The sequence below is a fragment of the Varroa destructor genome, unplaced genomic scaffold (genome assembly GCF_002443255.2).
Source record: "Varroa destructor unplaced genomic scaffold, Vdes_3.0 BEIS01000002.1, whole genome shotgun sequence".
In the NCBI taxonomy this organism is placed as follows: Eukaryota; Metazoa; Arthropoda; class Arachnida; order Mesostigmata; family Varroidae; genus Varroa; species Varroa destructor.
This window is the reverse complement of record NW_019211455.1, coordinates 33,864,992-33,890,925: the sequence shown is the minus strand read 5'-3', so window position 1 is coordinate 33,890,925 and position 25,934 is coordinate 33,864,992. Positions and strand designations below refer to the sequence as shown.

The 25,934-nt window shown below is 39.0% G+C and overlaps 1 protein-coding gene across 9 annotated transcripts in view; it reads left to right on the top strand.

Annotated features, from left to right (window-relative positions):
* The window catches only part of LOC111244546 (ferric reductase 1), a 37,739-nt gene that overhangs the window by 4,781 nt on the left and 7,024 nt on the right, over positions 1–25,934 (top strand). For 3 of the 9 annotated variants that reach the window (XM_086978546.1, XM_086978540.1, XM_022791772.2), the window contains exons 3-8: positions 8,879–8,958; positions 21,564–21,756; positions 23,238–23,380; positions 23,516–23,607; positions 23,892–24,110; positions 25,707–25,835. In XM_086978546.1, the coding sequence (XP_086834672.1) occupies positions 21,570–21,756; positions 23,238–23,380; positions 23,516–23,607; positions 23,892–24,110; positions 25,707–25,835 (770 nt within the window). In that variant the 5' untranslated portion in view covers positions 8,879–8,958; positions 21,564–21,569. Of the gene's footprint in view, positions 1–2,007; positions 2,203–7,586; positions 7,703–8,878; positions 8,959–9,300; positions 9,918–21,563; positions 21,757–23,237; positions 23,381–23,515; positions 23,608–23,891; positions 24,111–25,706; positions 25,836–25,934 lie in introns of those variants that run through there. The other 6 variants (XM_086978544.1, XM_022791773.2, XM_086978543.1 and 3 more) reach the window with 6 other exon arrangements.

The following is a 25,934-nucleotide window of genomic DNA, read 5'->3' as shown; positions in this document are numbered from 1 at the left end:
CAGCAGCAAATGTATTGGTGAATGCGGCATAGACGGTGTGTCATAGTAGCGTAACTTGCTAGTACTCTCATTTCGGCTCAGGCAGATAGGGGGATTCCTTCACACGTAAGCAATGTTTCACCAAGCTTGTATTTACAAAAATAAAAATGTCGTATGCTACTAAACATTTTTGCCCCTAAGGTCGTAGAAGTAACCTAAATTTGCGCAACCTATTTTGCGGAATATTATTTTCTCTTTTTTTGTTGAAATTTATGATAGGCGAACGACTATAAGGATTCGAATCACAAGCCACAACTTAGCAATCGTAATAAAAAGATACGAAATAGACTATGCTCTGCGATTAGAATTTATTTTAATATAATATTTATCATTATAATATTATATTTTAAAAAAAAATTACTGTAGCATGGTTGAGCTGGTGGAGAAGTATGCATAGCTCTGAGGGCAGTGTGCTTCAAACGTCCCAAGATTTAATATTTTATATGCACTTATCAGCAGAAGTAGATTTAGGTAGAAGCATATTAACACAAAGAGAGTAGTTAAAGGGGGAAAAAAATAGAATTATAATGCGCCTAGCTCGATTGCGTTTACTGTCGGAGCTCTGCTATTAGAACCAACCTAGATCAGAGGTCCGATTGCTGAAGCTAGTTTAATATATCACCAAGACGCCTTAGCTTCCGGCATTTTATTTATTTCTACTGCCTATTTGTAAGTAACGATATGTTATAGAACTGTTAAAAAAACAATGGCAGGGTTATTGACAAAATTCACGCTATTTTGGAAAATAAAGACAGCTAGCATATAGCTCATATGCCTGATTCGGTTCCTATTTCAGCCTATTACTTTAGCCCACTTTAAGATAACACTGAACCTAATCTTTATTATGACTTAATATTGCCATCGCTACATTTGAATACCAAGATCAAATTAAAATGCCGTATAAACTACAAATATAAAAGGTTTTTGTCAAATATCTATCACAATTACAGGTAAAAACAATTTTAGAAAAAAAAAAAGTTTGATTATATATCTTTCGTTTATGACGAATTTCACGACGAGGTCAGATTTCTGTTAAAATGACATTTTCCATAGAAACACATATAACGTGAATACTAACACTATAACTGACGTTTTTAAAAATCTCCGAAGGCAAACTGTACATACATAGTATAAAAAAACCTATACTCTACAATACTACTCTACTATACAAAAAACCTATATGTAGAAATAATGTGTGTAGTAACATTTTGAGTTAGATCTGCTGACCTTTGCTGTAGAGAAGGCTTAGCTTGAGGTAATGAAAAAACCTAAATAGAAACAATGATTTCAGAAGTAAAAATAGGAAGCGCACTTATGCAGACAATATGCATTGATAGAAAAATAGCACAGGAAAACCATTTGTTAACGATGGTCCTACATATCATTTCTAACTCGCTCGCAGCAACGCTTAATCAAGGCAAAATATTAAAAGTAAAAAATTCAGATTTGGCAATGTTATCATAACACAATTAGATAGAAAAAAAGAGCTCAACGTGAAGTTTGATTTATCTTTCAAAGTGGCACTATTTTGATTATATACGTAATGTAAGACTATACATGTTTTGATACGAAATTGGTGAAATCATGTGTAGAATGAATTTGAGAATTTCTTGAGATTTAAAGTCATTGGTTCTTATAAGTTTACAATGCTGACCTGTAATAAAACACCTTCATGTGATTATTTACGTTATGAAGTTTTTGTGAGGAAACTGGGGATACATTTGGCACTTTAGTCCATTTGTTTGCTTCTGTTCTTGCCGGTTGACGAGTCGTATCACTTTGAGCAGTGTCATTTAAGATTCTGAGTGACATCCTACCGGTTCGAAATTGATGTTCCGTACGTAAAAAGCACGTGGTCCACATACTTAGACGGTGTTCTGCCCTAGGAAAAGATATGCTTCCATGGGGGCGAAAACCTTTTGACAGGTATATTCCGTTTCAGGGAAGGTTGAACTTCGAAAAGTACTTTCACATTGGTAGCATTGGCCACAGGTTCCCCGAAATGGAGAAGCGGATGGCGAGTCACGCTTCCTCGCTTAGCTACTGTTGATGTTGTTCTTCACAACTCGTTCATGCAATGATGTTTTTCAATAAAACTCCATTTAACTTTAACGGAGCAACAACAATTACCAAGACGGCCACACTAGATCATGTCAACTACACGTACGTGGAACTATTTTGTTTATTTTCGCTATCGGAGGTTCTTTTTCTAAGTATAAAGGAAAGTTACTTAGGTACAGCGAACAACGAGGAAGAAATGCATACGATTAAATTCAGAAGTCCCTATTTCATTATATTTAGATATATTAAACAATATTGGATTAGCCTATCTATTTTTAGCCGTAAAACAGTTTTCTAATATATCTTTGTCTTTTCAATAATATGGCTTCTTTCATGATTTCTGTTGTTGACGGCCCGGTGAGTCGGATGGCCAAGTTTGTGCTCACTACAGAACCAACTACTAATCCCCTTCAACCTCTATAGATTATTGAAAATCCTTTTCTGAGTATGATTTATTTAATGAAACTTCTATGCAATATATATGTATGTATATATATATATATATATATATATATATATATATATATATATATATATATATACGACGTGCTGCCTACCCAGTCTGACTTCGTGAGTTGCAGTTCAAAAGGCGAGTTATATCATAAGAAAGCTGTCGATTCTGGTTCTAAAATTATTTATTTGTTAGCTAGATGTTTCGCCGATTTAAAAGGGTATTTGCATTACGCTCGGGTTAAATGAAGGTAAAAGGACTTAGTCTTCAATTAGCTAAGCGTGCACGTCGTCGATGACCGATCTCATGTCTTGCAGTAAGATTCTCCGACTGGGTTTACCAACTGAGAGCAAAAACGCACTCGATTCGGAGTTCCAAAGTAAACCACAGCTTTAAACTTGAGTAACTCACACCTGTGATCTGATTATCATGTTTAGATGTTATTATGTGATGTCATGCTTAATATCTACTTCTAATCCATATCAATAATGTGGACAGTATTAAAACTGGGTACACCTCTCTCTGTGAGTAACCGGAGGCGCTGTAGAGTTAGCGTTGTTTCGCGACGCTGATAGAGAAATTTGCCGAATAAATTTGCCGAATAAACATGCTCCGCAGTCTAAAGCTCGTTCGGATTCATTTTACTAGTTTTATCACACAGGCTAAATGGCCAAGTAGACAATGCAGGCGCCCGTGGGTTGTTCTCTACTGTAACGTCCAATTAATGTGCTCGGTCTATGCTGCTGTTAGAAAATTAGCTTGGGAGCTCGCGTTTCTCAATGAGAACGGGCTGCCAGAGAGCGGAGGATGGCAAATCGGTTGGGCGTCGTGGGTTAAACCCACAGGTTTACTTCGGCTTCTTCGCCATACACGCCAAGTGGTCAATCAAACGAACAAAGAACGAGCGATGCAAAAACGCCTCTGATAAACTGGTAAAAATCGATGTATGTTTTAGCAGCTTTTGCTGTGTGTTTCCTCGTTCAGTAGATCGCCTTTCACAACCATCTTTACAATTTGATTCTCGATGAAATAGGTTCTATAATTTTCGAGAAACTCTCATTAGAGAAACATAACATTCTGGATAATGTCGTGACTCAGCGTCTCTCCAGGGAAGCCGGTAACAATTATTTACTAGTTTGCGTCGGATTCTCTGCCTCCTCAGCGCTCCGTTGTAGTTGTGCAAACAGATTTCGCTCTGATCAGTCCACCTAAGGCCATCAGTAAACCTGTGTACTGTACACATGTGATATAGCCTCCTTGTCACGCGATATCTCTACTCCTACGCCAACGAGCTATGCTCTGATATTCCATTCCTGCATGAAATGAATTCAGCGTCGCAAATAGATGGAATAGACACCACTACCCATACACACATGGGGAACCGATTATCGAATAACTCTTTTTGAATAAATCTATGTTCTTGAACAAATTTTGGCTAGTGTGATGTGGAGCAAATCCAGACCATGCCCAATAACTATCCCGCACGTTACCCACCTTTTTTTGCTTACACGCCGTTATGTACGCTATTCTCATTATGATCGTTTAAGCAATAAATTGGTTATTTAGTTTAAAAGCAGAAATGCTTCTTCGATGTGTAGGCGTAGTCAAGACATTAGTATTAAATGGTAACATTTGTTCACGATTCACAGAACATCGTTGCTCTATGTTTCCAGTTCGATGTCGGGGACATTCCATCAAACGACTGGTTTTCAGAACGAACTAAAGTGTGTCTATGCCCGTATTTGAACCTAGACCACAACGTATCTGTAAGAATAGCTACCCCCCATTAAACTATTACGCGGACGCGCATAATATGGTCTACGAGGCTCAAAAATAGATACCACCGCTAATGCAATCGTTTGAGCGGAAGTCCATGCGATGTCTGTAACTACTACTTTATTCAACAAGCGGCTTACTGTTCCGTAAGTAATCCACAACGGAGTCAATCTACAAGGATGAAGTAAATTATCTTTGCCTAGCCAGTGGCAATATTCCTTACTTCTCTGTTATCTATCCGTGCATCTGAAAAGTACAGATTCAATAAAGGGATTCAGAGATTTTTCTGCAACACCTACTAAAATAACTAAGTTCATAAAAATAGCTTTATAATTAGCAAAGAGCATGTGCCAATATGGGCCTCATTGTAAACTTTCTCAGAAAGTTAATGCTGTCGCTGCTAAACAAACTCCCAATCTGTTGACAAAGGTGCCCTGGCACTAAGAGAGGCGTGGCGTAGAGTTCACTTGTTCAGTTGGCTTCAATGCCAACGGAAAGAAAGTTACTCTCGCCGCATTCACTGGTAATACAGCCATTGCAGTTGCGAGCCCATGCGAACGGTACTTGCTTGTCTAACAAAAACCACTATATCGGGACAAACCTAACTATATCAGATGTCCAACCACTTCGTCTTCAACATAGACATTGTCGGCCGAAAACATTAAAATACGGATTATTGATCAGGCAATAAACAATTAACAGAAAGTCGACTCCTGACTTTGACGGTCTCTGAAGAACAGAGGTCAACGGTGTTACTAGCGGAATGCCAACTGAGATAGGCGCAGTGTTGAGTAGCTAGCTTAATTGGCAGCCCTAAAGTCAATCGTGTTTGGTCGCCTTTCATTCCAATGAATAACAAACAGTAGCTTCACGTTTCGATGATCTGCTTCGTCACAGCTGTTTAGGTTCCCCACTTGGGAAATTTTATCTGAAGGACAGTTTAGAACTGGGTTTAGTTGCCTGAGGTAGAAGAGGGTATCCTGTGGTGCATTCGAACAAGTCGGCTTAGAAATTATATTCGGCTGTTAAGTCTGTTGTCTATATAAATAACGACACCGGATCGAAGCACGATTTTCAACGACAGTCTTGAATTCATAAAACTTACACCGATCCTTCTCCGGCCCGATCATGCATACACATCCGAACCTAAGAGATCTACTCTATTCGACTTTTTACATATCAAGCGGAACAAAAAATTGTTCAGTAGTAAAGTTGCAGTTGTGAGCATTAACAAGCAGCTTCACTAAGGTAGACAATAAAGCGATTTTTGCGAATTTTATAAGGTGACAGCATGAGGCAGTGTAAGCAGTAATATGACGAAACGAAAGATTCATTTTGGCGGGCTAAGCCTCATCCTTAAAACGGAGATCCAGTTTACAAAATGAGATATTTGTATTTGGAAGTGGCGTGTTTTATTATGTTGGTTAATCTGCAGTTTTTTGAGCCCATAGTACCATACGATATGATCGATTATAAACCAAGCTAGGCGTTATTGTGTTATAGGTATATATTTTCAATTACAGAGAGAAGCAGTTCATTCGTCTTCTGACCATTTTACTAGTGTGAAAGATATGCAATAGCCACATAAATATTTCACAGATTTTTACACAATATAGCTTGATGTTTATTTACAAGTTTCTGTTAATTCTAGTAGGGATAGTAAGTCTGCAGTCTTTGTTAAACTGCTGATTGAAAGTCAGCTGCAATGTAGCACATTATAAAGCTGAACCCTGCAAAGTTTTGTGCCGCCCTCGCCGCAGCAGAGAGAGATAGCGTCATACCTGCAAATTGACTAAATACTATTTCTATAACCGCGTTGAGTTATATTGCATAAAAGAATCTCCGTTCCAAACAGGTACGATGTTGTGCGAGTAACGAAAGGGCTTAACCTATATCACCGGGAATATGGTCGCTTTTTTTCCCAGTTTCGATGGCAATTGAGATGACAACTAGATTTACTCAGATCCACCTTACTCAGAAGATGTTTTTTGCTAAAATTAAAGTCATTCCAGAACCGCATCCATAATTGTTGGAATCATTTCTAAAGTTTGACGTGAGAACAGGAACTGCAGCAAGCGAAACGGAAAACACCTGGTGGCGTACTTAATATGAGCGCTGCTATACAGCAACAATCAACGTTTTGCTATATAGGTACATTTAATAGGAGGCGTAGGATTAAATCTTTCAAGCTACGTTTAAATTGGTTACACAGAAAGTGTCGGTAGGATTAGCCTTAACATAGAATCACATAGATGCATTTACCTAATGCCGCTTAGCTAAATGTTTTGAAACTGGCAGGGCTTGGGCAAAACAATAAATAACCTGACCTGTTCTAACGCTACCCAATATCACGTAATAAAAAATAGCTGAAAATGAAAAAATCCCTTTTCATCGATACATTCATTGGTGAATGAGCGAACGTTGTGTCGAAACCTTGAACATTATAATCCTAAGTTAACGAAATTATTAGTAAATAAAATTTTAAATACCGTAGGAGAGCTTTAACTTCCGCAGAAATGATTTATTGCTAGTTTCTCCTCGTCCACGGTAAGTTCTCACGTAATTCATCTTAGCGCCAGGTGCGCGGCAGGCGATCTAAAGACTCGGCTTAAATCGCCATTTATATCGTCACCCCATGTAGCTATTTCTTTCCATTAGCACTAACAAACACCTTTTTGGATACATAAAAATTATTATTATTTTAAAATCAAAACACACGCCGTTGCGTCATCTCAAGCCGCCCATCATATATTTATTTAATGTGAGTTTTATTTCTGTTATCGTCTCACACTGCTTTCTATACCACACGTGTCGCTAAATACCTTTTTGAAATATCTTTTTTTTTTTTTTTTTTTTGCTATGGGAAAGCATATATGCTGGATTCTCAGACTAGTCTAAATATATTGCGAATCAAGGCTAACTCCCATTGTAACTTGTAGACGGCAAGGTTGACTGCTCAAGATACTACGTATGTATACTGCAGCGCAGTCCGCTGACGACGGCTAAATCAGCAACAAAGTTACCAACTAGTACCTTTTACGGAGACAATCTGAAATGACGCAAAAATGCTGGCTACGAACGCGAGTTACCGGTTAAATTTCTAATATAGAAAATAGCACCATATAAAATTGACAGTTGGCTCGAGCAGCGCTTCAGGAAAATGTCTATTGACACGTGACGGTGGCGTCAGAGTATATTTTTTAAAAACACATTTCTGCAGTATTATGAGTATTCAGAATAACTGTAACGTGCTCCAAAGCTGTTGTTCACACAGAATCATTCATCGTTTTACGACGGACTGGCCGAAGTCCGAACTCTTTGACTTGGTCGATGTGTTGCCATCCATCAACTACTGCGACCACAAATTTTGAACAGGTAAGGAGACATGATATCTTGACATGGTACAAGGTTGTTGAGCAAAAATAAGAAAACTAGCTCGTGCTAATCTGTACATCTGCTCTAACCATCGCACATGTGTGATTGCGTAAAGCGATCGTAAACGGGTTGTTGCAAGTACTACATAATCGTTGGCTTCACGTTACGCGGCTCAGGCAGGCGACTCGCCCTGGTGTCACGGGGTGTGAGCAAAAAGGAATTTTTTGCTCACATCTCGTGTATCGGAGCTTGGAATAGATAGGTCTGTAAAACGACAATGCGTGGATCAAAGGATGATGCGGCAGTCTATGAAATTGTCCTCTTCTGAAGGGCTCGCTTGATGCGACCCCTAATATGCGTCTTAACTTACCGTAAAGCTCAAACCAGACGAGAATGACAGTAGGTATGCGGCTATTCTTGTACCATGGAAATATTTCGATTTGTTAATAGGCGTAGAACAGAGTCATTTTCTAAATTAAATTTGTGTAGTAGAAAAAAAATCGTTTCAGGTATCGCTGCTGGTTGATTCAAATAAATATTGGAAGCACATTATATCCATGCACCTGTAAAATGAAAAAAAAATTCATTGGATTTATGTGCACTTGATTAGCGTCTATATGCTGGCTGGCTTGCTTTCGGTTTCTTGTTCCTAGATCCAACGAAGCGGCCGTATCTGGCTGCGAGCGAAATGGTCAGTAGCCGTATAATGCGTCGTGTTGTAACTTTACGACGGTGCCACTCGTGAAGGCTACTTTTCATCCTTCTGTGTCGCCTTCTGCACCCAATCCAGCATTGTAGGCTGCTGCTAGCTTAGCTTTATGAATGCAAACCTTTAAGTTGAGATACTAGCTGGAACGAGTGAAGCTAATACCTATAGTGTATTCTGAGCAATTTCTAACTTCTATTCTGAGCAACTTAGCTCTACGTATTGCTTTTTAATTACCTATTATTAGCCACCTCGACTCAATTCTTTTTGCTACGTTACGTAGTAATGTACTATTTTTACTATAGGTACGGTATATATGTCTTGCAAATTCGTCATTAGAGGCGACGATAGTACCGGGGAAGATGTGCATAACATCACGACACAACTCGTAGCAGAAATGTACTACGTTCATAAAATAATGAGTAACGAATATATATTTTTACTTAATTGTCTCGTCGTTTCATTTTCAGACGAAAATGGAGCGGTCAACTTAGAAACGATACCCAACATTGCATAAGGACGCTGGAGCGGCCCTCGAGAAAAACGCTCTGTAAGTACAAACATAAACAATCATCGGTATTGGCAGAACATACAGGATTCTGTCTCGCAGTCGCCCCCTGGTTTGAACTCATACGTAGGACAAAATCGTTTGCTATATTTTCTTTATAGTCTCCGCTAGTACATACCGGGTCACGTAAGTGCTATACTATAGCAAACTATAGCATGAGAAATGGCATGAAGGATATTCCCTGTTAACAGCTACATCATAACTAGTTCTATAAACGTTAAACACGACCGTTTGTGTTTATTAACGTAACCAATTAACTATGAATATTTCCCATTACAAAACCGTTGATGCGTACAGCCGACTTTTGTGATACAACGCTTCTAGGGACATCATCTCCTCTACCGCAGAAACTAGGCACCGTTCTACGTTCAATCGCCGCTGAGAAAACAGTGCGCCTCGTCGCCTGGTACTTTAAAGAAAATCGGTTATTATCATTTGTTACACAAGTGAGCAGCTCGTTTAATAACTATGAGGCTACTGTGGAGATGGACGATCCCGTCATCGACACGGCCACTATCTCTCGGGACACGCCCTGTGAATGTTGCAAGCCGCTTTAAGATTCCAGTCGGCTGACATCAAGATCTATACTGCGCTGAACAATACGTAGCCCAACCAAAGAGCCTGTTCACCCCATAAAATAGCTGATTTAGCAACACCGATAATCGCCGTTGCTGGTCGAGTGTAGTGTGAGTGATTCGTAGCAAATAGCATCGGCTGTCGGTAGCCTTGCCTATTCGTAAAGAAGTTATTTACTTGGTAACGTAGTTACAAGTTAGTTAGAACGAAATTTTCCCTCTAACTTACCGGTGGTTACGTTTACTGGCCGCAGCAGAAAATTGCTTTTTGTAAATGTGAAGCGCTTAACTCCAATATTACTAAACGAAGCTAATTGGCAGGATTACCGCTTTTCTGCCACAAGACAACACAGAAGACGGCCATATGTATGTATAGTTCTATTCGTAGAGACAATTAAAAGAAGGTAATTAGTGAGAGAGAAATATAATTTTGATTTACAGACGATTTATCTGTTCTTTGTTGTAGTTGAGGCTGCTTGATTCATAGATAAGCGCTGACGGCAGGCGCTTCATATAATTGAGTATTGTGATTTTTGCACACGTAAGTTAGTACCGCTTCGCTGCGACTTGTCATGAAAGGGCAGCACAAGTGTTATGGCGACGAAAAATAATTAGCCGTACTAGCAAGAAACGGCACTACGCTAACAAACCCTTGCCATTTATTGCCATAAATTACGCGCTTGTCTGTTTTCCTGCTCCCCAGTGTCGATAATGACACTGGTTGAAGCCACGCATACCAACACCTCTGTAGCTTATGGAGCTTACTGTACCCGGTAAAGTTACAGGTGCGGAATCATGTAGTTTAAAAGAATCCACATATATAACTGACTTCCCTGAATGTCATAGCGGAATTTCATCTGGTTTCGTAACACACGTTAAGGGAAAACTTCTCACGATTCGTTGTAGGATCATTCGCAAATACAAGAGAGGATCTGCAGAAAGCCATTATTGTGATCTCACGGAATAGCCTGACCTGAATTACATACAGATAAGATATTTCATAGGTTTAAACTGTGTCGCGCCAATGATTGAACGTAAATTAGGGACAAACTCCTACCCTTAATATTCCAACCACGTATCTCCATATATCCGTATTGCGGTTGCAATTGTAGGCTGAAAATGGTGTATCTTTAAAGGCAAATGAATGCAACTAAGACAAGTAACAATTTTTGCGATTCCATGCAGCATCTGACTGTTTGGAGGATAAGCTCTAAAGTTCGCTTCAAAACGCAGGCGAAGGACATATGGATAATAGCAACACGCGCCAGACCGAAACAGACAGCGATAATAAGGTGGCTCCGACTTTGCCGCCAACTAACAGACACAAAAAAAAAACTGTTGAAGGTCCAACTCGAGCATAATATAGCACAACCTAAACATATACATAATTTTGGCAAACTGCGAAAGTTGGTGTTTGTTCAGTTTCGGACACAAACGAAATTATCCCTAAAAATCACTTCAAAATAAAACAGTTAGCGTAGCGACACGCACCTTTAATGTCTATGCAATAAGCAAACACTTTTTTAATTAAACAATTGACTACTCTAATCGCTTACCGTCAAAAGCGTATTTCTATTGTTCAGTGAATTCGAAAACCTATTATTATTATGGATGGTTCAATAACTACGATGAGGTTAAATCGACATTCAATGTGACTCACGATTTTTAAATTTGTCAGCTCATTTAGATTTTTTCCACTGTAGTGTGGTGTACGAAAAACAGGTCTGGTCCTCTTGATTTTTATGCGTAAGGAGCGTTTCAGCAGCCCGTAGTTGAACACGGCGACCCTTTACGCTCATCAGTGACGCGATAGAATTTACCACAATCAAATGTACCTTATTTAGATTCGTAAAGGTATTCAATTCTAAAGGTGTTCACGCAACATCGTAGAAGTTACCCTCAAAGGGCTAATTAATATTAATCCTATCCTTTGGAGCGGGTTAATTAATATTAGACTTGCTGAGCAGCACCAGCTCAATAGTGACGCTTGTCGAGCTAGATTGGGCTTATTTTTGAGTTTTTATTTTTATTAATTATAGGCACTAAATAGGCATTTTCACCTTAACGATACTGTTGCTTAATTGATATGCATTTGACTAACTGGCTGAAGCTGTTGCGCGTTAAGTAAAGCGTTTCGAGGTGTCCTGTACTTTTCTAGGCCCCTCAGTCTAATAAAAGTTACCACCATGCACTGCAGAGTAGTACTTCAGCACTTTAGCCATCGACCTGCAGAGGCGCTTATTGTTTCGCGTAAAATAGGCAAACGTAAGCTGTTATCATTATAACTTTTTCAGTTCCTTTCTCCAAGCACTTGGAGCCAAATTAGTGTATATAGGCACTGCTAGCGATTTTTCAACTCCAATCATCCGTTTCGCTGGTTAGATGAACGGATTTTAGTGCGAATGGGAAGAGAACGAAGGCGAAAACTGGTTGAAGACGGCTTTCCGTGCTTTGCAACTGCGTTGCTTTATTGTCTGCTCACTGCCCTTGGGAAACTTCGTGTTCTGACATTTTCTGGTCACCTCTTGCGAACGTCCCTGTTGACACTGCCACAGCTGGTTCTAGCTATTGCCCCTTAAGAAGGCAGACACGGAACTCCTCGTTTAATTTGGTGTATATCCAGAAGACAATTGCGGCTGCTACCTACCCTTCCCTTCAACACCTTGCCAGTTGACGGTAATACAAATTGAAAACATAGCAGTTCAATTAGGAATGACCGTCTGTGCCTCATTGCTGCGCTTGCTGCAAGCTGGTCGTAATCTTGCCTAATGTAAGAGTTATTAGTGTTTGCACAAGTGGGCTAAATTGAGTTCACTCGACGTTTTAGGGAAACGATTCATGATCAACGCAAACAGCTACAACATTGAGCATGATAGAAAAAAAATCTGTGCAGAAAGCTACCACAGATCAAGACTGTTTAGCAGTATCCATCGATGTAATAAATATCCATCTAGTAATTAACGTTAAATGAATAGTAATAGCGCATGAATAACGTAGCACCAGCATCCATGATGCTGCTACAGGTAAATCCGACGATCATCATTTATTTTCTGCACACCGCCGGCGCTATCGAACCTTGTTGGCAATTATTTACGGCATGTAACCGCGTTCCTATATACATTTTTGTTGCCCATGCCTTTTCGAAGAAGATCGATAATGGAATGTGTTTGCCTACCAGTTGGACCATAGAAAGCCCCGAACCTAGGTCGGGAGAATAAACAGATTGAACCCGACGTTGTATATTTTTTGTTTAACGAGGAAGTATTCGGGGCATGGCGATGAGGACTGGTGTGGCCTTCAAGCAACCCAGACGCGCGATTTCAATTCGTTGTGCCAATGGCCCATAAATTTCTTGAGTAACTCGACGCCGCATTTATTGTCTCAAATTTGTCGAGTATTCCATAGTGGCAAATGCCCCCTGGTGTCCACTGCAAGTACTAATATCACTTCAGGTTCGGACCTATTTGACACGACTGCCAAACTCGACTTCTTTAAGGCTTCCTCTATGGCTAGTAGTAGAAATTGAGCTATATATTGTCTACGGCGACTATATGCTTCAGGCGAGGTTTTTTGTTGATTAACGTTTCGCAAATTACATGTAATACACGGCACGCATTTCCAAGTGCCCTGAAATCAATTCACGGGGGCCTATTTTTTGCAGAGTTATTGTATTTTTAATATTTGGATTAAAATTCTGTAACACGTTACGTGTGCAATGCGGACAGAGACAGCAAAGTTTGTTTTTATGGAAAGCCTACCCGATGCCGGTAATGGGTTCTTGTTCTTTGAGTCCTTATATCTGGTTACCTCTGTGCTAGTGTTCAATATTCCAGTTTTCATTTATGACACGTTTGCCATCCACGTACTGCGTTTTTCTTTCTAAAGGCCTCCCTGTTTAATGTCTTCACCATTCTTCAGTAAATTTCTGCAGTGTCGTAACCTGCAAGTAACATAGACTTGACGATTGAGCGTTGATTTTCGAGACAAAACATATTTTTCTCTCTAAACCCATTTCTCCCAAGGTAATAATAGGTAACTTAATCGGTTTCCGCGCGCAAGTTTTTAAAAAACTTAAACACCTAATTATTTCGAATTGCAATACTATTTCAAATGCAAAACGTCGTTCTTTTCCTTAATTTATAATACTGCTTCGATATATTGTAATAACTGGTTCGACTACTAATAGTAGCAATTGAGTATATCCTTCATGTCAAGTAATAAAAATGTTTGTCCTATGAGATGAACACAGGCTTGTCAGTGTCTCTCTATAACCGATGGAATTTATGGGCGGCATATTTTTACGTGTAGTAATTTGCCCGAATTTCTTAGCCGGTAGGACTCAGTTATGGTAAATGACCACTATTAATAAATAAAAATAACAAAAACCTAATACGACCTGCCTATTGTAAAACGATGGACTGAAGGTGGGGATCAAACAAGTACATGTCTCTCAATAACGGTATGCTAATTCTCTATATCCATTACTATACTTGATCCAAGTTTTTAAGCTACGCTTAAATGAGACTCAAAGTCTCATCAAGCTCGAAATCTTTTCTCTAGAGTTACGCAACAATCCTACATTACAAAGGTTTTTTCTTAGGACATTTTATCTATCTTCGTTAAAAGGTCTAGTTCAATTATGATAATGAATAGGAGAATTAAATTACAAAATCTAATGAAAATATGTGTCCTTAAAAGAAGGCAAATTGACTAGGAAACTTGAAGCGGCACTTGAATGCAATTGCTTAATAAGTCATGATTCGACTTGGTGCTTATGAAGTTATTAAGTTTTTGCACTAAACGACACAAGTTTCGGAGATCAATCAACCAAAATTGTGCCATAAACGTTATCACGTTCAGTCGGATTGCACACAAAGCAAGTACCCACATTATTTCCGGCAGGAAACACGAACGCCCGGCGGCTATATGAACCTTTAAGCACAAAAAGTGGGAATTATTTGTGCCATCATTTTCAACGCAGTTCTTTGATAGTCTTCTAGTTTCATATCCGACACTCGATTTTATCCTTTAAGACTATTCACGTCTTTTCTTCTAGAGGCAGTAAATGGTTCACTCTTTCAGCTCTCCTCTTTACCACGTAACTAAGAATACAAAAGTCATTTTCATGTATAGAAATACAGCGCAGTCGTTAGCATTTTTCCATACCAAGTATAGAATCGTAGTTGCCAATGTGGGCATCGTAGCCAACTGGCAGTTGAACAATGAGGGCCTCACAGTGCTTGTAGTGTATAGTTGTTCCTGCTGCCGCCGTACTGTTTTATCATTCTGTCACATAAACGTTAGGGAGACTATAAACGACCAATGGTGCATTGGAACTATCAAAATTTGGCGCTCAGGATGAAGGTGTTTCACCACGCGCCAGTCGTTGACGGCAGCAACCCTTTGCCGAAAGGCTCTTAAATATGTGTTTATTTTAGCACTCTGAGTAGATCAGCTTTATCGAGGCGGCTTATCTGGCTGAAAAAAATACTCGCTCTACCCTCGCTATCGATGTATATGAGCCAAAGGTAATTGGACAGATTGACTGAAATTGCTTGCTCAGAGATTTCGTTACACATCCGTAGAAGAAGACGCGCCAACTATTACAATAAAGAGCCAATCGAATTGTGCGACATCCTTGCAACCGAAACACCCTCATATTATTTCTAAAATTTCCAAAAATATAATTAATGTAATAATGCCAAAGCCTTAGGACAAATCTAAAATCAAGGCTACAAGGACGATTACTGTGCTAATTTGGCTGTTATTATTTATTAATTCAGAAAGTCACACTTTGTTTTATGTCGCAATTGTTCGAATTTATGACTTATATTATTTGTGCATTCCCGCAGTCTGCTCTATATATGCCGCAAATATCTCTGGGAAATAAATAGTTCAAGAGAAGGTCTGCATGTAGATGTTCGGGGGTTTTCACTCATGATCGACCTAAACATTTAATCCTCTTCGCGGATAGCAGCTGTAGGTCTTCTACAGCTCGGGGTAGCGTAGATCGATCCAGTAGCTTAAAACTTGTCGCGTACTACGTAGTTTGATTGCCCTTCCATAGCATGGCTCCGAAATCTCGAACCCACCTGCTCGATCTTTTCTGTCGTTCAATATTGTTTGGTAATTTATTTCCTTTTAGCGTTAATCAGAACCACGTTGAAATAATCAGCGTACAAAGTTTATAACTGTATAAAATAAGAAAAGTATGTAATCAGCATGAAACGTTTAACTTGTACCACCTACCATTACTGACTTCTGTAATGTGTTGGTCATGTAAAATATTGAAAAAGCAATGCTAAGATGGCGGCAAGTGTCTGTCTGAAGTGCAGAATTTAAAAATGAAGCGCGAAAAACTATCGGCTATACACTGGTGCTCTCCGCTTCTTCTATTTGATTTTCTTCAAGCTTAAGAAGACTACTACTATATTTCCTAAGAAGACTATTCCAATAGGATACACGAGAAAGACCATACTGACACCCAGCGCTTCTTATCAGACGCTGCAAGTACTTTCTGAGATCTACAATTGTAGATCTAATAGCTTTAAGGTAGCAGCTAGTTGAGTACGCTTCCTTTTTTGTTGAAAGGCTAGAAAGTCTGTCCTTTGAATTCAATTTATCACATTTAACAGATCAGGTAAGTTTTGCGGTGGACGACAAGCTTATAACTGTCGTTGATTTCAAGACCTGTCGGCATGAAATTTGGAATGAGCGAAAATGTTCTGCTGCAAAAATGGTACAATAAAGAATCGTCGGTTGGACACTAGTGAAGTGGACAGGTTCGAACCAAGGAACGCCATGAACACAGTGTGCGCCCATAGGTATAATGCCTATAGAGTACTAGTCTGATACAGTATGGCTTTATTACCTAACTCTGCAAATTCATCGTCGTGAACCCGTCGCAGAAGAGTAAATAGCAAATTATTACGTTGTTTCCGATATCTTCCTCTCATTTCAGTTTCTCTCTAAGCTAGTATACATTTCAAATTTTAACCAAAATTTCACATTTTAGGAGATGGCTTTAAATTGGCGCTAAAAAAGAGTAATTTTTAATAATTTTATGAATGTAGTTTATATATGGTTGTTATATTGACAGCAGTTCTATGTTACTATTATAATATAAATCACATGAAAATATCTGGTTCAACCTCTCTGCTTACGCTATGTAGGCGTTGTGACGCACTTTTTGTCTGACAAAAGTTTTTATTACTTGCCAGGAACAGCGGTGTATATATACACATATATACATATATATATATATATATATATATATATATATATATAGATATATACCATTGTTTTTATGTAGCTTTACGCGAGCTAAACGTTCCGTCAAAGCACTCAGCTAGCTCTACCTATAAAAACTGTATCCATAAAACATCTTGATTAATATATATAAAAGCAGTCAGTGGTGGCCCACTTGAATATGTACGCTGGCTATACATACTCGCATGCATCGTTTGCCAAAAGTCTTTCGTCTCTTCCACTTGATAGCTCTTGTACCCGCAGCACGGCAGTAATGGAATGGATCACTGTCAAATTGTACACCTCTAAGTTGATGAAATGAACAACCACCAGCAGTTCTTTGACCTCGACCTTTAAGTATGTGCATATAAAATCAGTTGTATCTGACGAACAGCATCTTCGTCAGAAATAATTCTTGCTTAACATTGTAAAAACTTGCGATCTGCATGAAAAAAGATTTATTAAAACCCGCGGAATTCTTAAGCCTAGTTTATACAAAGATTCATTGTTTCCGTTCCATTAATAAACCTCTCTTTCATCTTTTTCATTTCTTCTTTACCCATTTCACCTTAAGACGACAGCATCGCTCATGTGAGTGCAAACGCTCATAAAAGTATACCCTCGACTTTCCCATGAAGACGCTCGGCAGCTATCTTACCGCTGCGTACGAGGCCTAGCCGATAAAATGCTGACTTTGAGAATCGGAGCTGGGGGGAGTGCCTGAACTGTTGGCTTGAAAGCTTATCTGGCTGATATGGACCTTTTTCAAAATCAATAATCACGCGGCTGCTTTAAAAGGGTCTCATTCAACATAAAGGCACGACATCTAGTTAAGTGAAACGACAACAACTGAGGATAAATGAAACCCTTGTATCCATTCCATTAAAATGACTGTGTAGTTGCGTGCAGGCTTTCTAAGAGCATCATCTCCCAAGCAATCTATGTAAACTAGCAAAGGCTCATATCGACCGCCTATTCTTCCAGCCGCCTCGGATACAATATGTGTCAGTGTCTATACGTTAATTTTCGGTGAGCGCGGGAGAACAACGTCTCACACTGACAATTTTCTTTTAATCTCAGATCACATTCAGAAGAATCACTCATTCGCCATTCATTGATTAAATTCATTATCGTCTGCCCAAAGCAACATCAATGCATATCTGGTAGACAAACTTATTGGTTGATATCTCACTCCTAACTTGAAAATTTGCAACAATATACCTAGACAATGTTGAAATGTGTAACTTCACCTTTAGGGTGTGCGAAAGTGATATCAAGTAACAAGCCCTAGCCGACTTCCATGAATGGCAAATCGATACTGACCTCAGGCCGTTTGTCGACAAATACGTCGTCCTACACTTTGATCGCGTAAATGCGGATCAAACATATGACATTAACAGGTTAGGCCTAACTCATAGTGCTTTTCGAAATTTAGGATCGTTGCAGTTACTGCCTTTGGACTTGGTTCTTCGAGTAGCTTTTTTAACTGCGTTTAGTTTCTTGCATCTATTACAACCTACAAAACATTCGTATCGAGTTCAAGTGTAATGAAAGATAGAGAATTGCTTGAATATCTACGTGAAATTTTGGAAAAGACAGGTAGCCGGCCCACAAATCTAACTGGATAAAGTCTAAATCTACAATCTGCAAATCTAAATATGAGACATTTTAAAGATGAACGTGAGTTCCAAACACGACGTTTTGTTGAGTTTACAACTACAAAATGCCGCGTGATTGATGTAAAATGTACCACGCACACTCTGAAAATGATAATAAAGACTGTTCTAGTGCTTTGTTCTCAGAACTAATAGTGGTTGAGTGATATAATAACTATTTATTATAAAAATAACATTTTTAGTTTATGTAGTACTTGGGTATCGCTGGCGAGACTTCATGCAGTGACCCATGTTAATTAATCAAGTTATTTGCCTACACTGACTGCTAAAGTAAATATATTACGGATGTTAGGCAGTACAATCAAGCTAATTTAGGAATTCTACCAATCTAGGACGTACTTGTGTTTCAGTGTCCTCAAAAATACCACTCCTGTAGTTTATACGACATATTTATTGTAATACATCTAAATTCGAGTGCGTCTACGGTAGATTAGATAGCAATATAATTGCTCTCTGACTGGAAGCTTGCACTTTTGTACCCATTATTTTCAAGCTAGTTATTATATACAGCCGTAGGCATCCTTTCTTCAGTTTTACGTCATTCCAAACTGCATTCACGATCCTACGATGATCATATCATGACCACGTATTATTATTAGGAGTATTAGAAGTGCGTGTATGAGACCTTGCGGAATTTCTGAGACATTTTAAGGGTCAGTGTTTCGTTACTGAAAGATATGCGCATACGAGTGCTATAATCATACGTAAGCTTTCGTATATTGCCAGTTTGATATCTTCACAAACACTGCAATATTGCTAGGTAGGACGACATGCTAAAAAATACGTTGCTGGTTTTTTTTTTGTTGACATTAATATATCTGTTACGAAATAAAGCTGGATTTTTTTCTGTAGATATCACTCATATGGTTGCGGTGTCGTCAAATCAGGTTTGTCGTAAGGCAGCTCTACCATCTTTTTGTTGGGTGTACATACCTTTTTTATATCTTTTTATATGTTTTTCGAAAAATAAATCTGCGAATTATGATCGCACATGTTTATTGTATGGCTGGTCAAATACCTCTATCACTCGTATTTCAATGTACACTAAAAACGTTTCCTTATTTCTGTTTATGTCGCAGGACTATTGTAGCTATATTGTAAACAGGAATATAAGTGAGTATGGCGATTGTATTGACTTCTATATGTATGGTGCAAATAGGCAGTATGACTCTCGAATCACTTGTCATTATGTAGCATTCTAGCCGCTTTACAATCTGACTTCAAACTAAATATGTGGGCATATGCACCACACGCGTATATCTGTATAGATGCGTATGTGCTTTGTCTCCGACCAAGTTGTCATTTTAGGGCAGCTATCGAGCGCCCCCTACACGCTAGGTAACTCACAGCTCCGAGGCACCTGGCGGAGTTATGACATGCATGGTTGGATTTTGAAACGTGTAACCCAAAGGTCACGCTGGCGACTGTGGACGGGAGGTGCCATGCAGGATGTGTACAGCATGATGGGTATTGAAGAGATAGTCCAGAAGGGGATACGTATCCCAGGCGGCTGGTCGCAGAACCTTTCGTTAATGAAACCCGTTTTTGGCAGAACGGCAGGAAGCCTACAATGTATTCTCTGCTTCGTGGATCCACGCCAGGGTGGAAGGCTTGGCAAGTTTAAAACTGCTTAGCATTCAATAGAATCGCTATACGCAAAACCGGGTTCGAAGCAGACAACCTAAAGCAAGCGCGGAGATCAACTATTAAATGATATATGGTTTTTTTTTCGTTGTTCGGTCGTTGATTTCGTTGGTCTATAGCTTGTAAATACGATTGGATAGACTTACAAAATACGGTTGTCCTTTTGGCATAGTAGTGAACTATTTTATTCAGAGATAAATGAGCCGTTTGAATTTGCAGGCTGCTAGATGACCGCCTGTAATCCAGGTGTGTTTTCGCAGAAAGAACAGGACTTCAATTACATACAAATGAAATTTCACACAAATCTGACGTAATTTCAAGTTTTCTGATAAGATCCAATAGGTCTATGTATTAAGCGTTCTGCAATTTTTCCCAAATGGAGCAATAAACTTACATCAGGTTTTATGTGTAGAAAATAGAATCAATTGTACACATTCTCTGCGGATGTCGGAGAATGTTTACAGAAGTCGGAAGCTGTGTAAAGCTCAAGCAAACAAATGTTTCAAGCGTATAGAAGTCTATTAGAACGATATTGGTCCTGGAAAGCCTGCTACAGTGATCCTAGACAAACCTGTCGTGCTCCCCACGTTCTTCTTGACCGTTAGTTAATCGTTTATACTGTTCGACTCCACGGTTACCCACGGAGTAATACGAAGAAATTTTGAGAACTGCGTGACTCTGTCCGACGAAAAAGAGTGGAACCGCAACTAAGGAAATCCTGAGGCCTCCGTTACGACGACGCATCGACTCACACTCTATTGCTCTACAAGCGTCCTTGTCAAAAAAAAAAAAGCTGGGGGTGCGTACTGCTTCAGCCCGTATTCACTGGACCGAATCCCCAGCGATATTTTCTTATTCTTCATACTAATAATAAGTCTAAAGGAAAAACTTTTTCACTCGGTAGAGAAATAACATAAGAGTTGCTAACCGAACAACCAAATTCGAAGTGTCTTGAGAAATGGAAAAAGTAGTTGCATAAATACGTTGCATCCTGTAGAGATTGACTTGAACTAGGACGATTAACTAAATAACTAGTAATCTGGAACAAACGAGCCATTTATTCTTGAACAAAAAGCTAGGTTGTGTTTGTGTGGGGTCTACGTTGAGTGGATGAGCTATGTACCAATCTGAAATAAGACGAAATGCAACGGTTACTTATAGAAAGACCAGCAAATAAGCTAGCAAGTGTGTGAAATGTTGGGCGATTAAGGTTGATTCACCATTCCATTGTAAGTTATTGAGTGATATAAATAGTGGCCATTGTAATTGCCGCTACGCTCTCTCTTTCAAATATATCAGCCTGTGCGGTTGTAGAGGCTAACAGTTTATTCGTCATTAAAAGTATAATAGTGAACATTGAATGGTATTGTCCTAGGCGACAAAAACAGAACAGTCGTGAACATCACGTGTACCGTCTCTTTTCCTAATTGTTCATTCTTTACAGATAATTATGGTGCCCATCTCAGCTGTGGTGGCTTTAGTCCTGTTTTTGGCCTTCGTTCAATTAGCTGATACATACCCTTCAGGCGCTCCACCTAACACTTGCCTGACGCTTCTTCCGCACCACAGTGGAGATCCTCAATCCAAACCTTCACCTTACCGCATTGAAGTAAACTCCAGGGGCAATGAAGTTCAAAGTATGATTCTTTGTTTAAATACAGTATGTAACTTTTTAGACACTTGATGAAACGTATGTTTGTCGCACGAATATTTCTTCATAGCGAAACTTTTAGCGATTTTTCTCCAACGCGACAATTACGAGGAAATTTGAAGATGAAAGCCACCATTTTTAAATATGTAGAGATAAAGTATTTAGTCGAATTAGGTAATTTTCATATAAAACAAACACTCTTTCATTTGATATCAAGAGACTTCATTGAAGATGTTAGATGTAAGATGTTACACACAGGAGTAAACAAACGTTACTGGAAAGGATTGCTCTTCGCTCGAACACAGCTGGTAGCGGACGATCGATTAATTAGACCAAAAGGCCTAATCTGGCGACGACGTTAATCTCTAGTAGAAATTTACGCTTACGACTTTTTTGGCATCTAGATCCATACCTATCAGCATGCGGCGTAGAGGATAACACGAGGTTTATGATCTAATGGATTTAGTGCGTGGCTCCAACGCTGGTAGCTCTGGGAAACATACAACAGAAACTAGTTCTGTACAACAAATCTATACTGTGCATTGTGACCTAAAGTACGGCCTTTTTAGCAACGAAATAACACAGCATTGCGTTACAAATAGACATTAGTAGGCCAACATGGCCTCGGTAACGTGTTTGTCAAACTTTACAGTAATACCTAAATCACGAATTAGCTTCAATGTAAATCTCGGGGAGATTTTTAAAAGTTTGCGTAAAATCATGTTAAATAGATGATAAAAGTGTTCACTCAAGAGCTGATAATGACATTTCGTTGCGGCCATGTCGCGATGGTATCGCGTCACAGTTGCTTCCCGTCAAGGCGATCAAAGACACCATTTCATTTCATATTATTGTCATATGTTGCAGTTGTGCTTCTAGGAATAATCTCTTTGTATTATGTCCTGTGTCGTCCTTTCAACAATGCAAAGCAAGTCACATTGATTGATGCTCATTTTAATTTATTTAATACCTAAACGATGGTACGGATTGATTAGGATGCATATACCGAGCCAACCTTGAAGCACCAGACGATTAATCTTTATCGTATTATAACATTACTATTTTTAGTCATATCTTTCCGCGCTACACATATTCCAAGTTGAGAGCTCCATTTATAATATGTCATTAAATTCGGACGTATTATAAATAGAGGTTCGGAAATATTATTATAAATATTCGCGCGGCTAAAAATTGTTCTTTCAGCAGAGATCGGACTCTAATAACGATGATTATGACATGTATTTAAAACTCTCTAATTTCGATCGCTTCGATCGAGCCGATGTAAGCCTTATATAGAGTCATAAAATATTTAATTATTCACCTAATATACGGTAGATAAAGTTATTTTTCTATAGAAATAGCTTAAATAAAAATGAATTAGGACAGTGTGAAATATGTCACTATTCGTATTAGCCTAAGGGACGCACTCGTTGAACCAACATAAAGTCTAATGCAATTTATTTACAGTCGACCTTGTAGGAAACGAGTCTTTTCGCGGTTTTCTCCTTAATGCTCGTCTCGCTTCGGATCATCAAACAGTCGTTCCTGGCACTTTTTCGTCGTCACTAGATCCTAACGCTAAAACTCTAGATTGTCTCGGAGAGCGCGCTGTGAGTAATTCTATCTGAGCGCTCGAATGAGCTTATCTCTGGTATAGGCATAATCGGTATACCTATAATTTTTGACTTTGAACATTGCTATCTCCTTCTATTATCAATATCATCGCACCAGCTCCAATATTTCAGTCTGGACTTACGCACGCGGACTCTAATGACAAGAGTGCCGTTCGTGCAGTGTGGACGCCTCCTGCAGGATTCAGTGGCCGTGTCATCTTTATGTGCGTATCTGTGCATGTACCTATCGTTGTTGCGTTTTAATTTTATATAAACGATATTAATAATGATTTCACAGAACACAAATAATGCTCGCTTCATCATTACCTTTTAAGCAATCAACGCTTCAAATCTCATCGGTGACGGCATGCTAGTGAAGCACGAAAGGGTACATTTTCCTATAAATAGTTGAAATTCCATTTTGCTTTTAAGCCCACCAGCAATCATAGCAACTTAGCCACCAGGGCTTCTCATAACCGTAGCGTTTCTATTGCTTTACATTCTTTAGGGGTACGGTGGTGAAAACGTTTGACCAGTTCTGGTCAGACCTTAGGTCGTCTGAGGTTGCCGCGCATGGAAGTGGAGCACCTCGACAGAGACCGCGAATTCCAGACAGTGTATACGACAAGTGCGGGCGAAGTGAGGGGTGCTTTGGTTTGCCTGTCAACTGCATTGCTCAAAGAAAGTGTGATGTTGTGCTTGGGTATACGGAAGAACCCAGCTATGGGTAAGTGTGATGATAATGCTTAGCATATTATACGGTCAACCACTGGATGACCGTTTTTTATTACTCGAAACCTACAACTAAGGATTTTAAATCAATTTTACAGTTAGCAAAAATCGCTTGCTGTCCAAGATGTATCTATTTGGGGACATCATTGGTTACTAGTTCGAACTACAGCAAGTTCCTTTAGTTCCAATATATTTAAATATGTAATAAATAACGTTTCATATATCATATACTCGCTAATCTACGAATGATCGGATATATATTGCAGGATATGATAGGCGTTTGTCATGGCACGAAACGTTGACAAACGAAAGTGTAATCTTCACTTTGATAAGCAGTTGGGTACTGGCAAACATTGACATTTTTGGAAGTAGCATTATAGTTATAATGAAATATTCGGGCCTTTGAATGTGGGCGGCCGTATTATAAAATGCCTAAAGCCATGTCCATCGAAGGCCTTCCTTTTCGTGGTGTGTAAAGTATTCGTTTTTGACCCCAAAGATCTGATGACTTCAAGATTTGCATACATGTCGGTAACAAAATTAAATATTACGGACCAACTGTAAAAAGCATTCGATAATATATCAGAATGGTACCGGCAGAACAGCATGTTGATATCAGAGGAGAAGGTCTTCAAGTACGCAGTCGTATCATCCTTCGACACCATCTCGGCATGAATACTAAACGGTGTAATCTAGCTAGTAGTTAGCCGTTGCTAAGCTTAGATTCTGCCATCTATACAAGAAAAAGTGTGAAATATGCTATGAAGATAACAGACCTCTGCATTTACACGCTTAAAAACTTAGTTACACCGAAATTTTTGTGCACATTATTGCACAGTCACCCCTTCTAAGCTAAAGATGTGTCTTGTGATACTATCATGGAAATGCGTATAAAGCAGACATTAAAATTTATGGTAGATTAGGCAAACTTGGACTCGGATCCTACTTTTTTATATTCATACGAATGATTTAGGAAGTAATGTGAGCATCAAATCGCACGAGATTAAGTATAAGTTATATCGCTCCCATTGAGCTAGTCGCAATAGTTATGTTCGATCTTTGCGTTTGAAAAACTATGCATATGAATAAGGTTAATTTGTCCACGTTACCAGGCGGCCTTGTTGTGATGACCATATTCAACCAATATTCAAGCTGCTCATTTAACCACGACGGTGTTTGGTTGTCGTTCCGTATGGCTACCAAGTCAGTTAAAGATACTTACCTAAGTCTTACAAGCATCAAAACTGTCTAGTGGGAGTGTGTCCTAGATACCATACTGAAAGAGTGGTCGCAATCACTTGTTTACACAGAGTGAATAGCTAAAGGCGATAAAAATAAAATGCAAAGAAAAGCAAAAAAAGTTTGCAGATTTTATTGCTAGAAAGAGTGATATCAGTATTCTTAATATATTATCTTGTTCTTAATAATAACAGTTAAAACGTTCCATTATAAAATGTAACACAAGACGTGAAAGCTCAGGATGATGGTATATACAAATCTGTGATTTGCATGCCAGTTTTTGTGTATCATTATATTCAACGACAGTCAAAGGGCTTTATTAAAATGGCGATCGTTTGATGGTCTTCCACAGGTACTTTTTTCAAATGATATCGCTCGCTGGCACGAATAAGTACGTCGCTGCCGGACTTTCGTTTGACAATTTGATGGGAGATGATGCCGTTGTCGAGTGCATTGACGTCAATGGAAGTCTTGACATTAGGTAGGTTATAGACAAGAGAAAATGTTAGATCATATAAAATACTGCTCGAAAGAAACTGATTAAAGGCACACCTACATGACTGTCCTAGATCAGGATGGC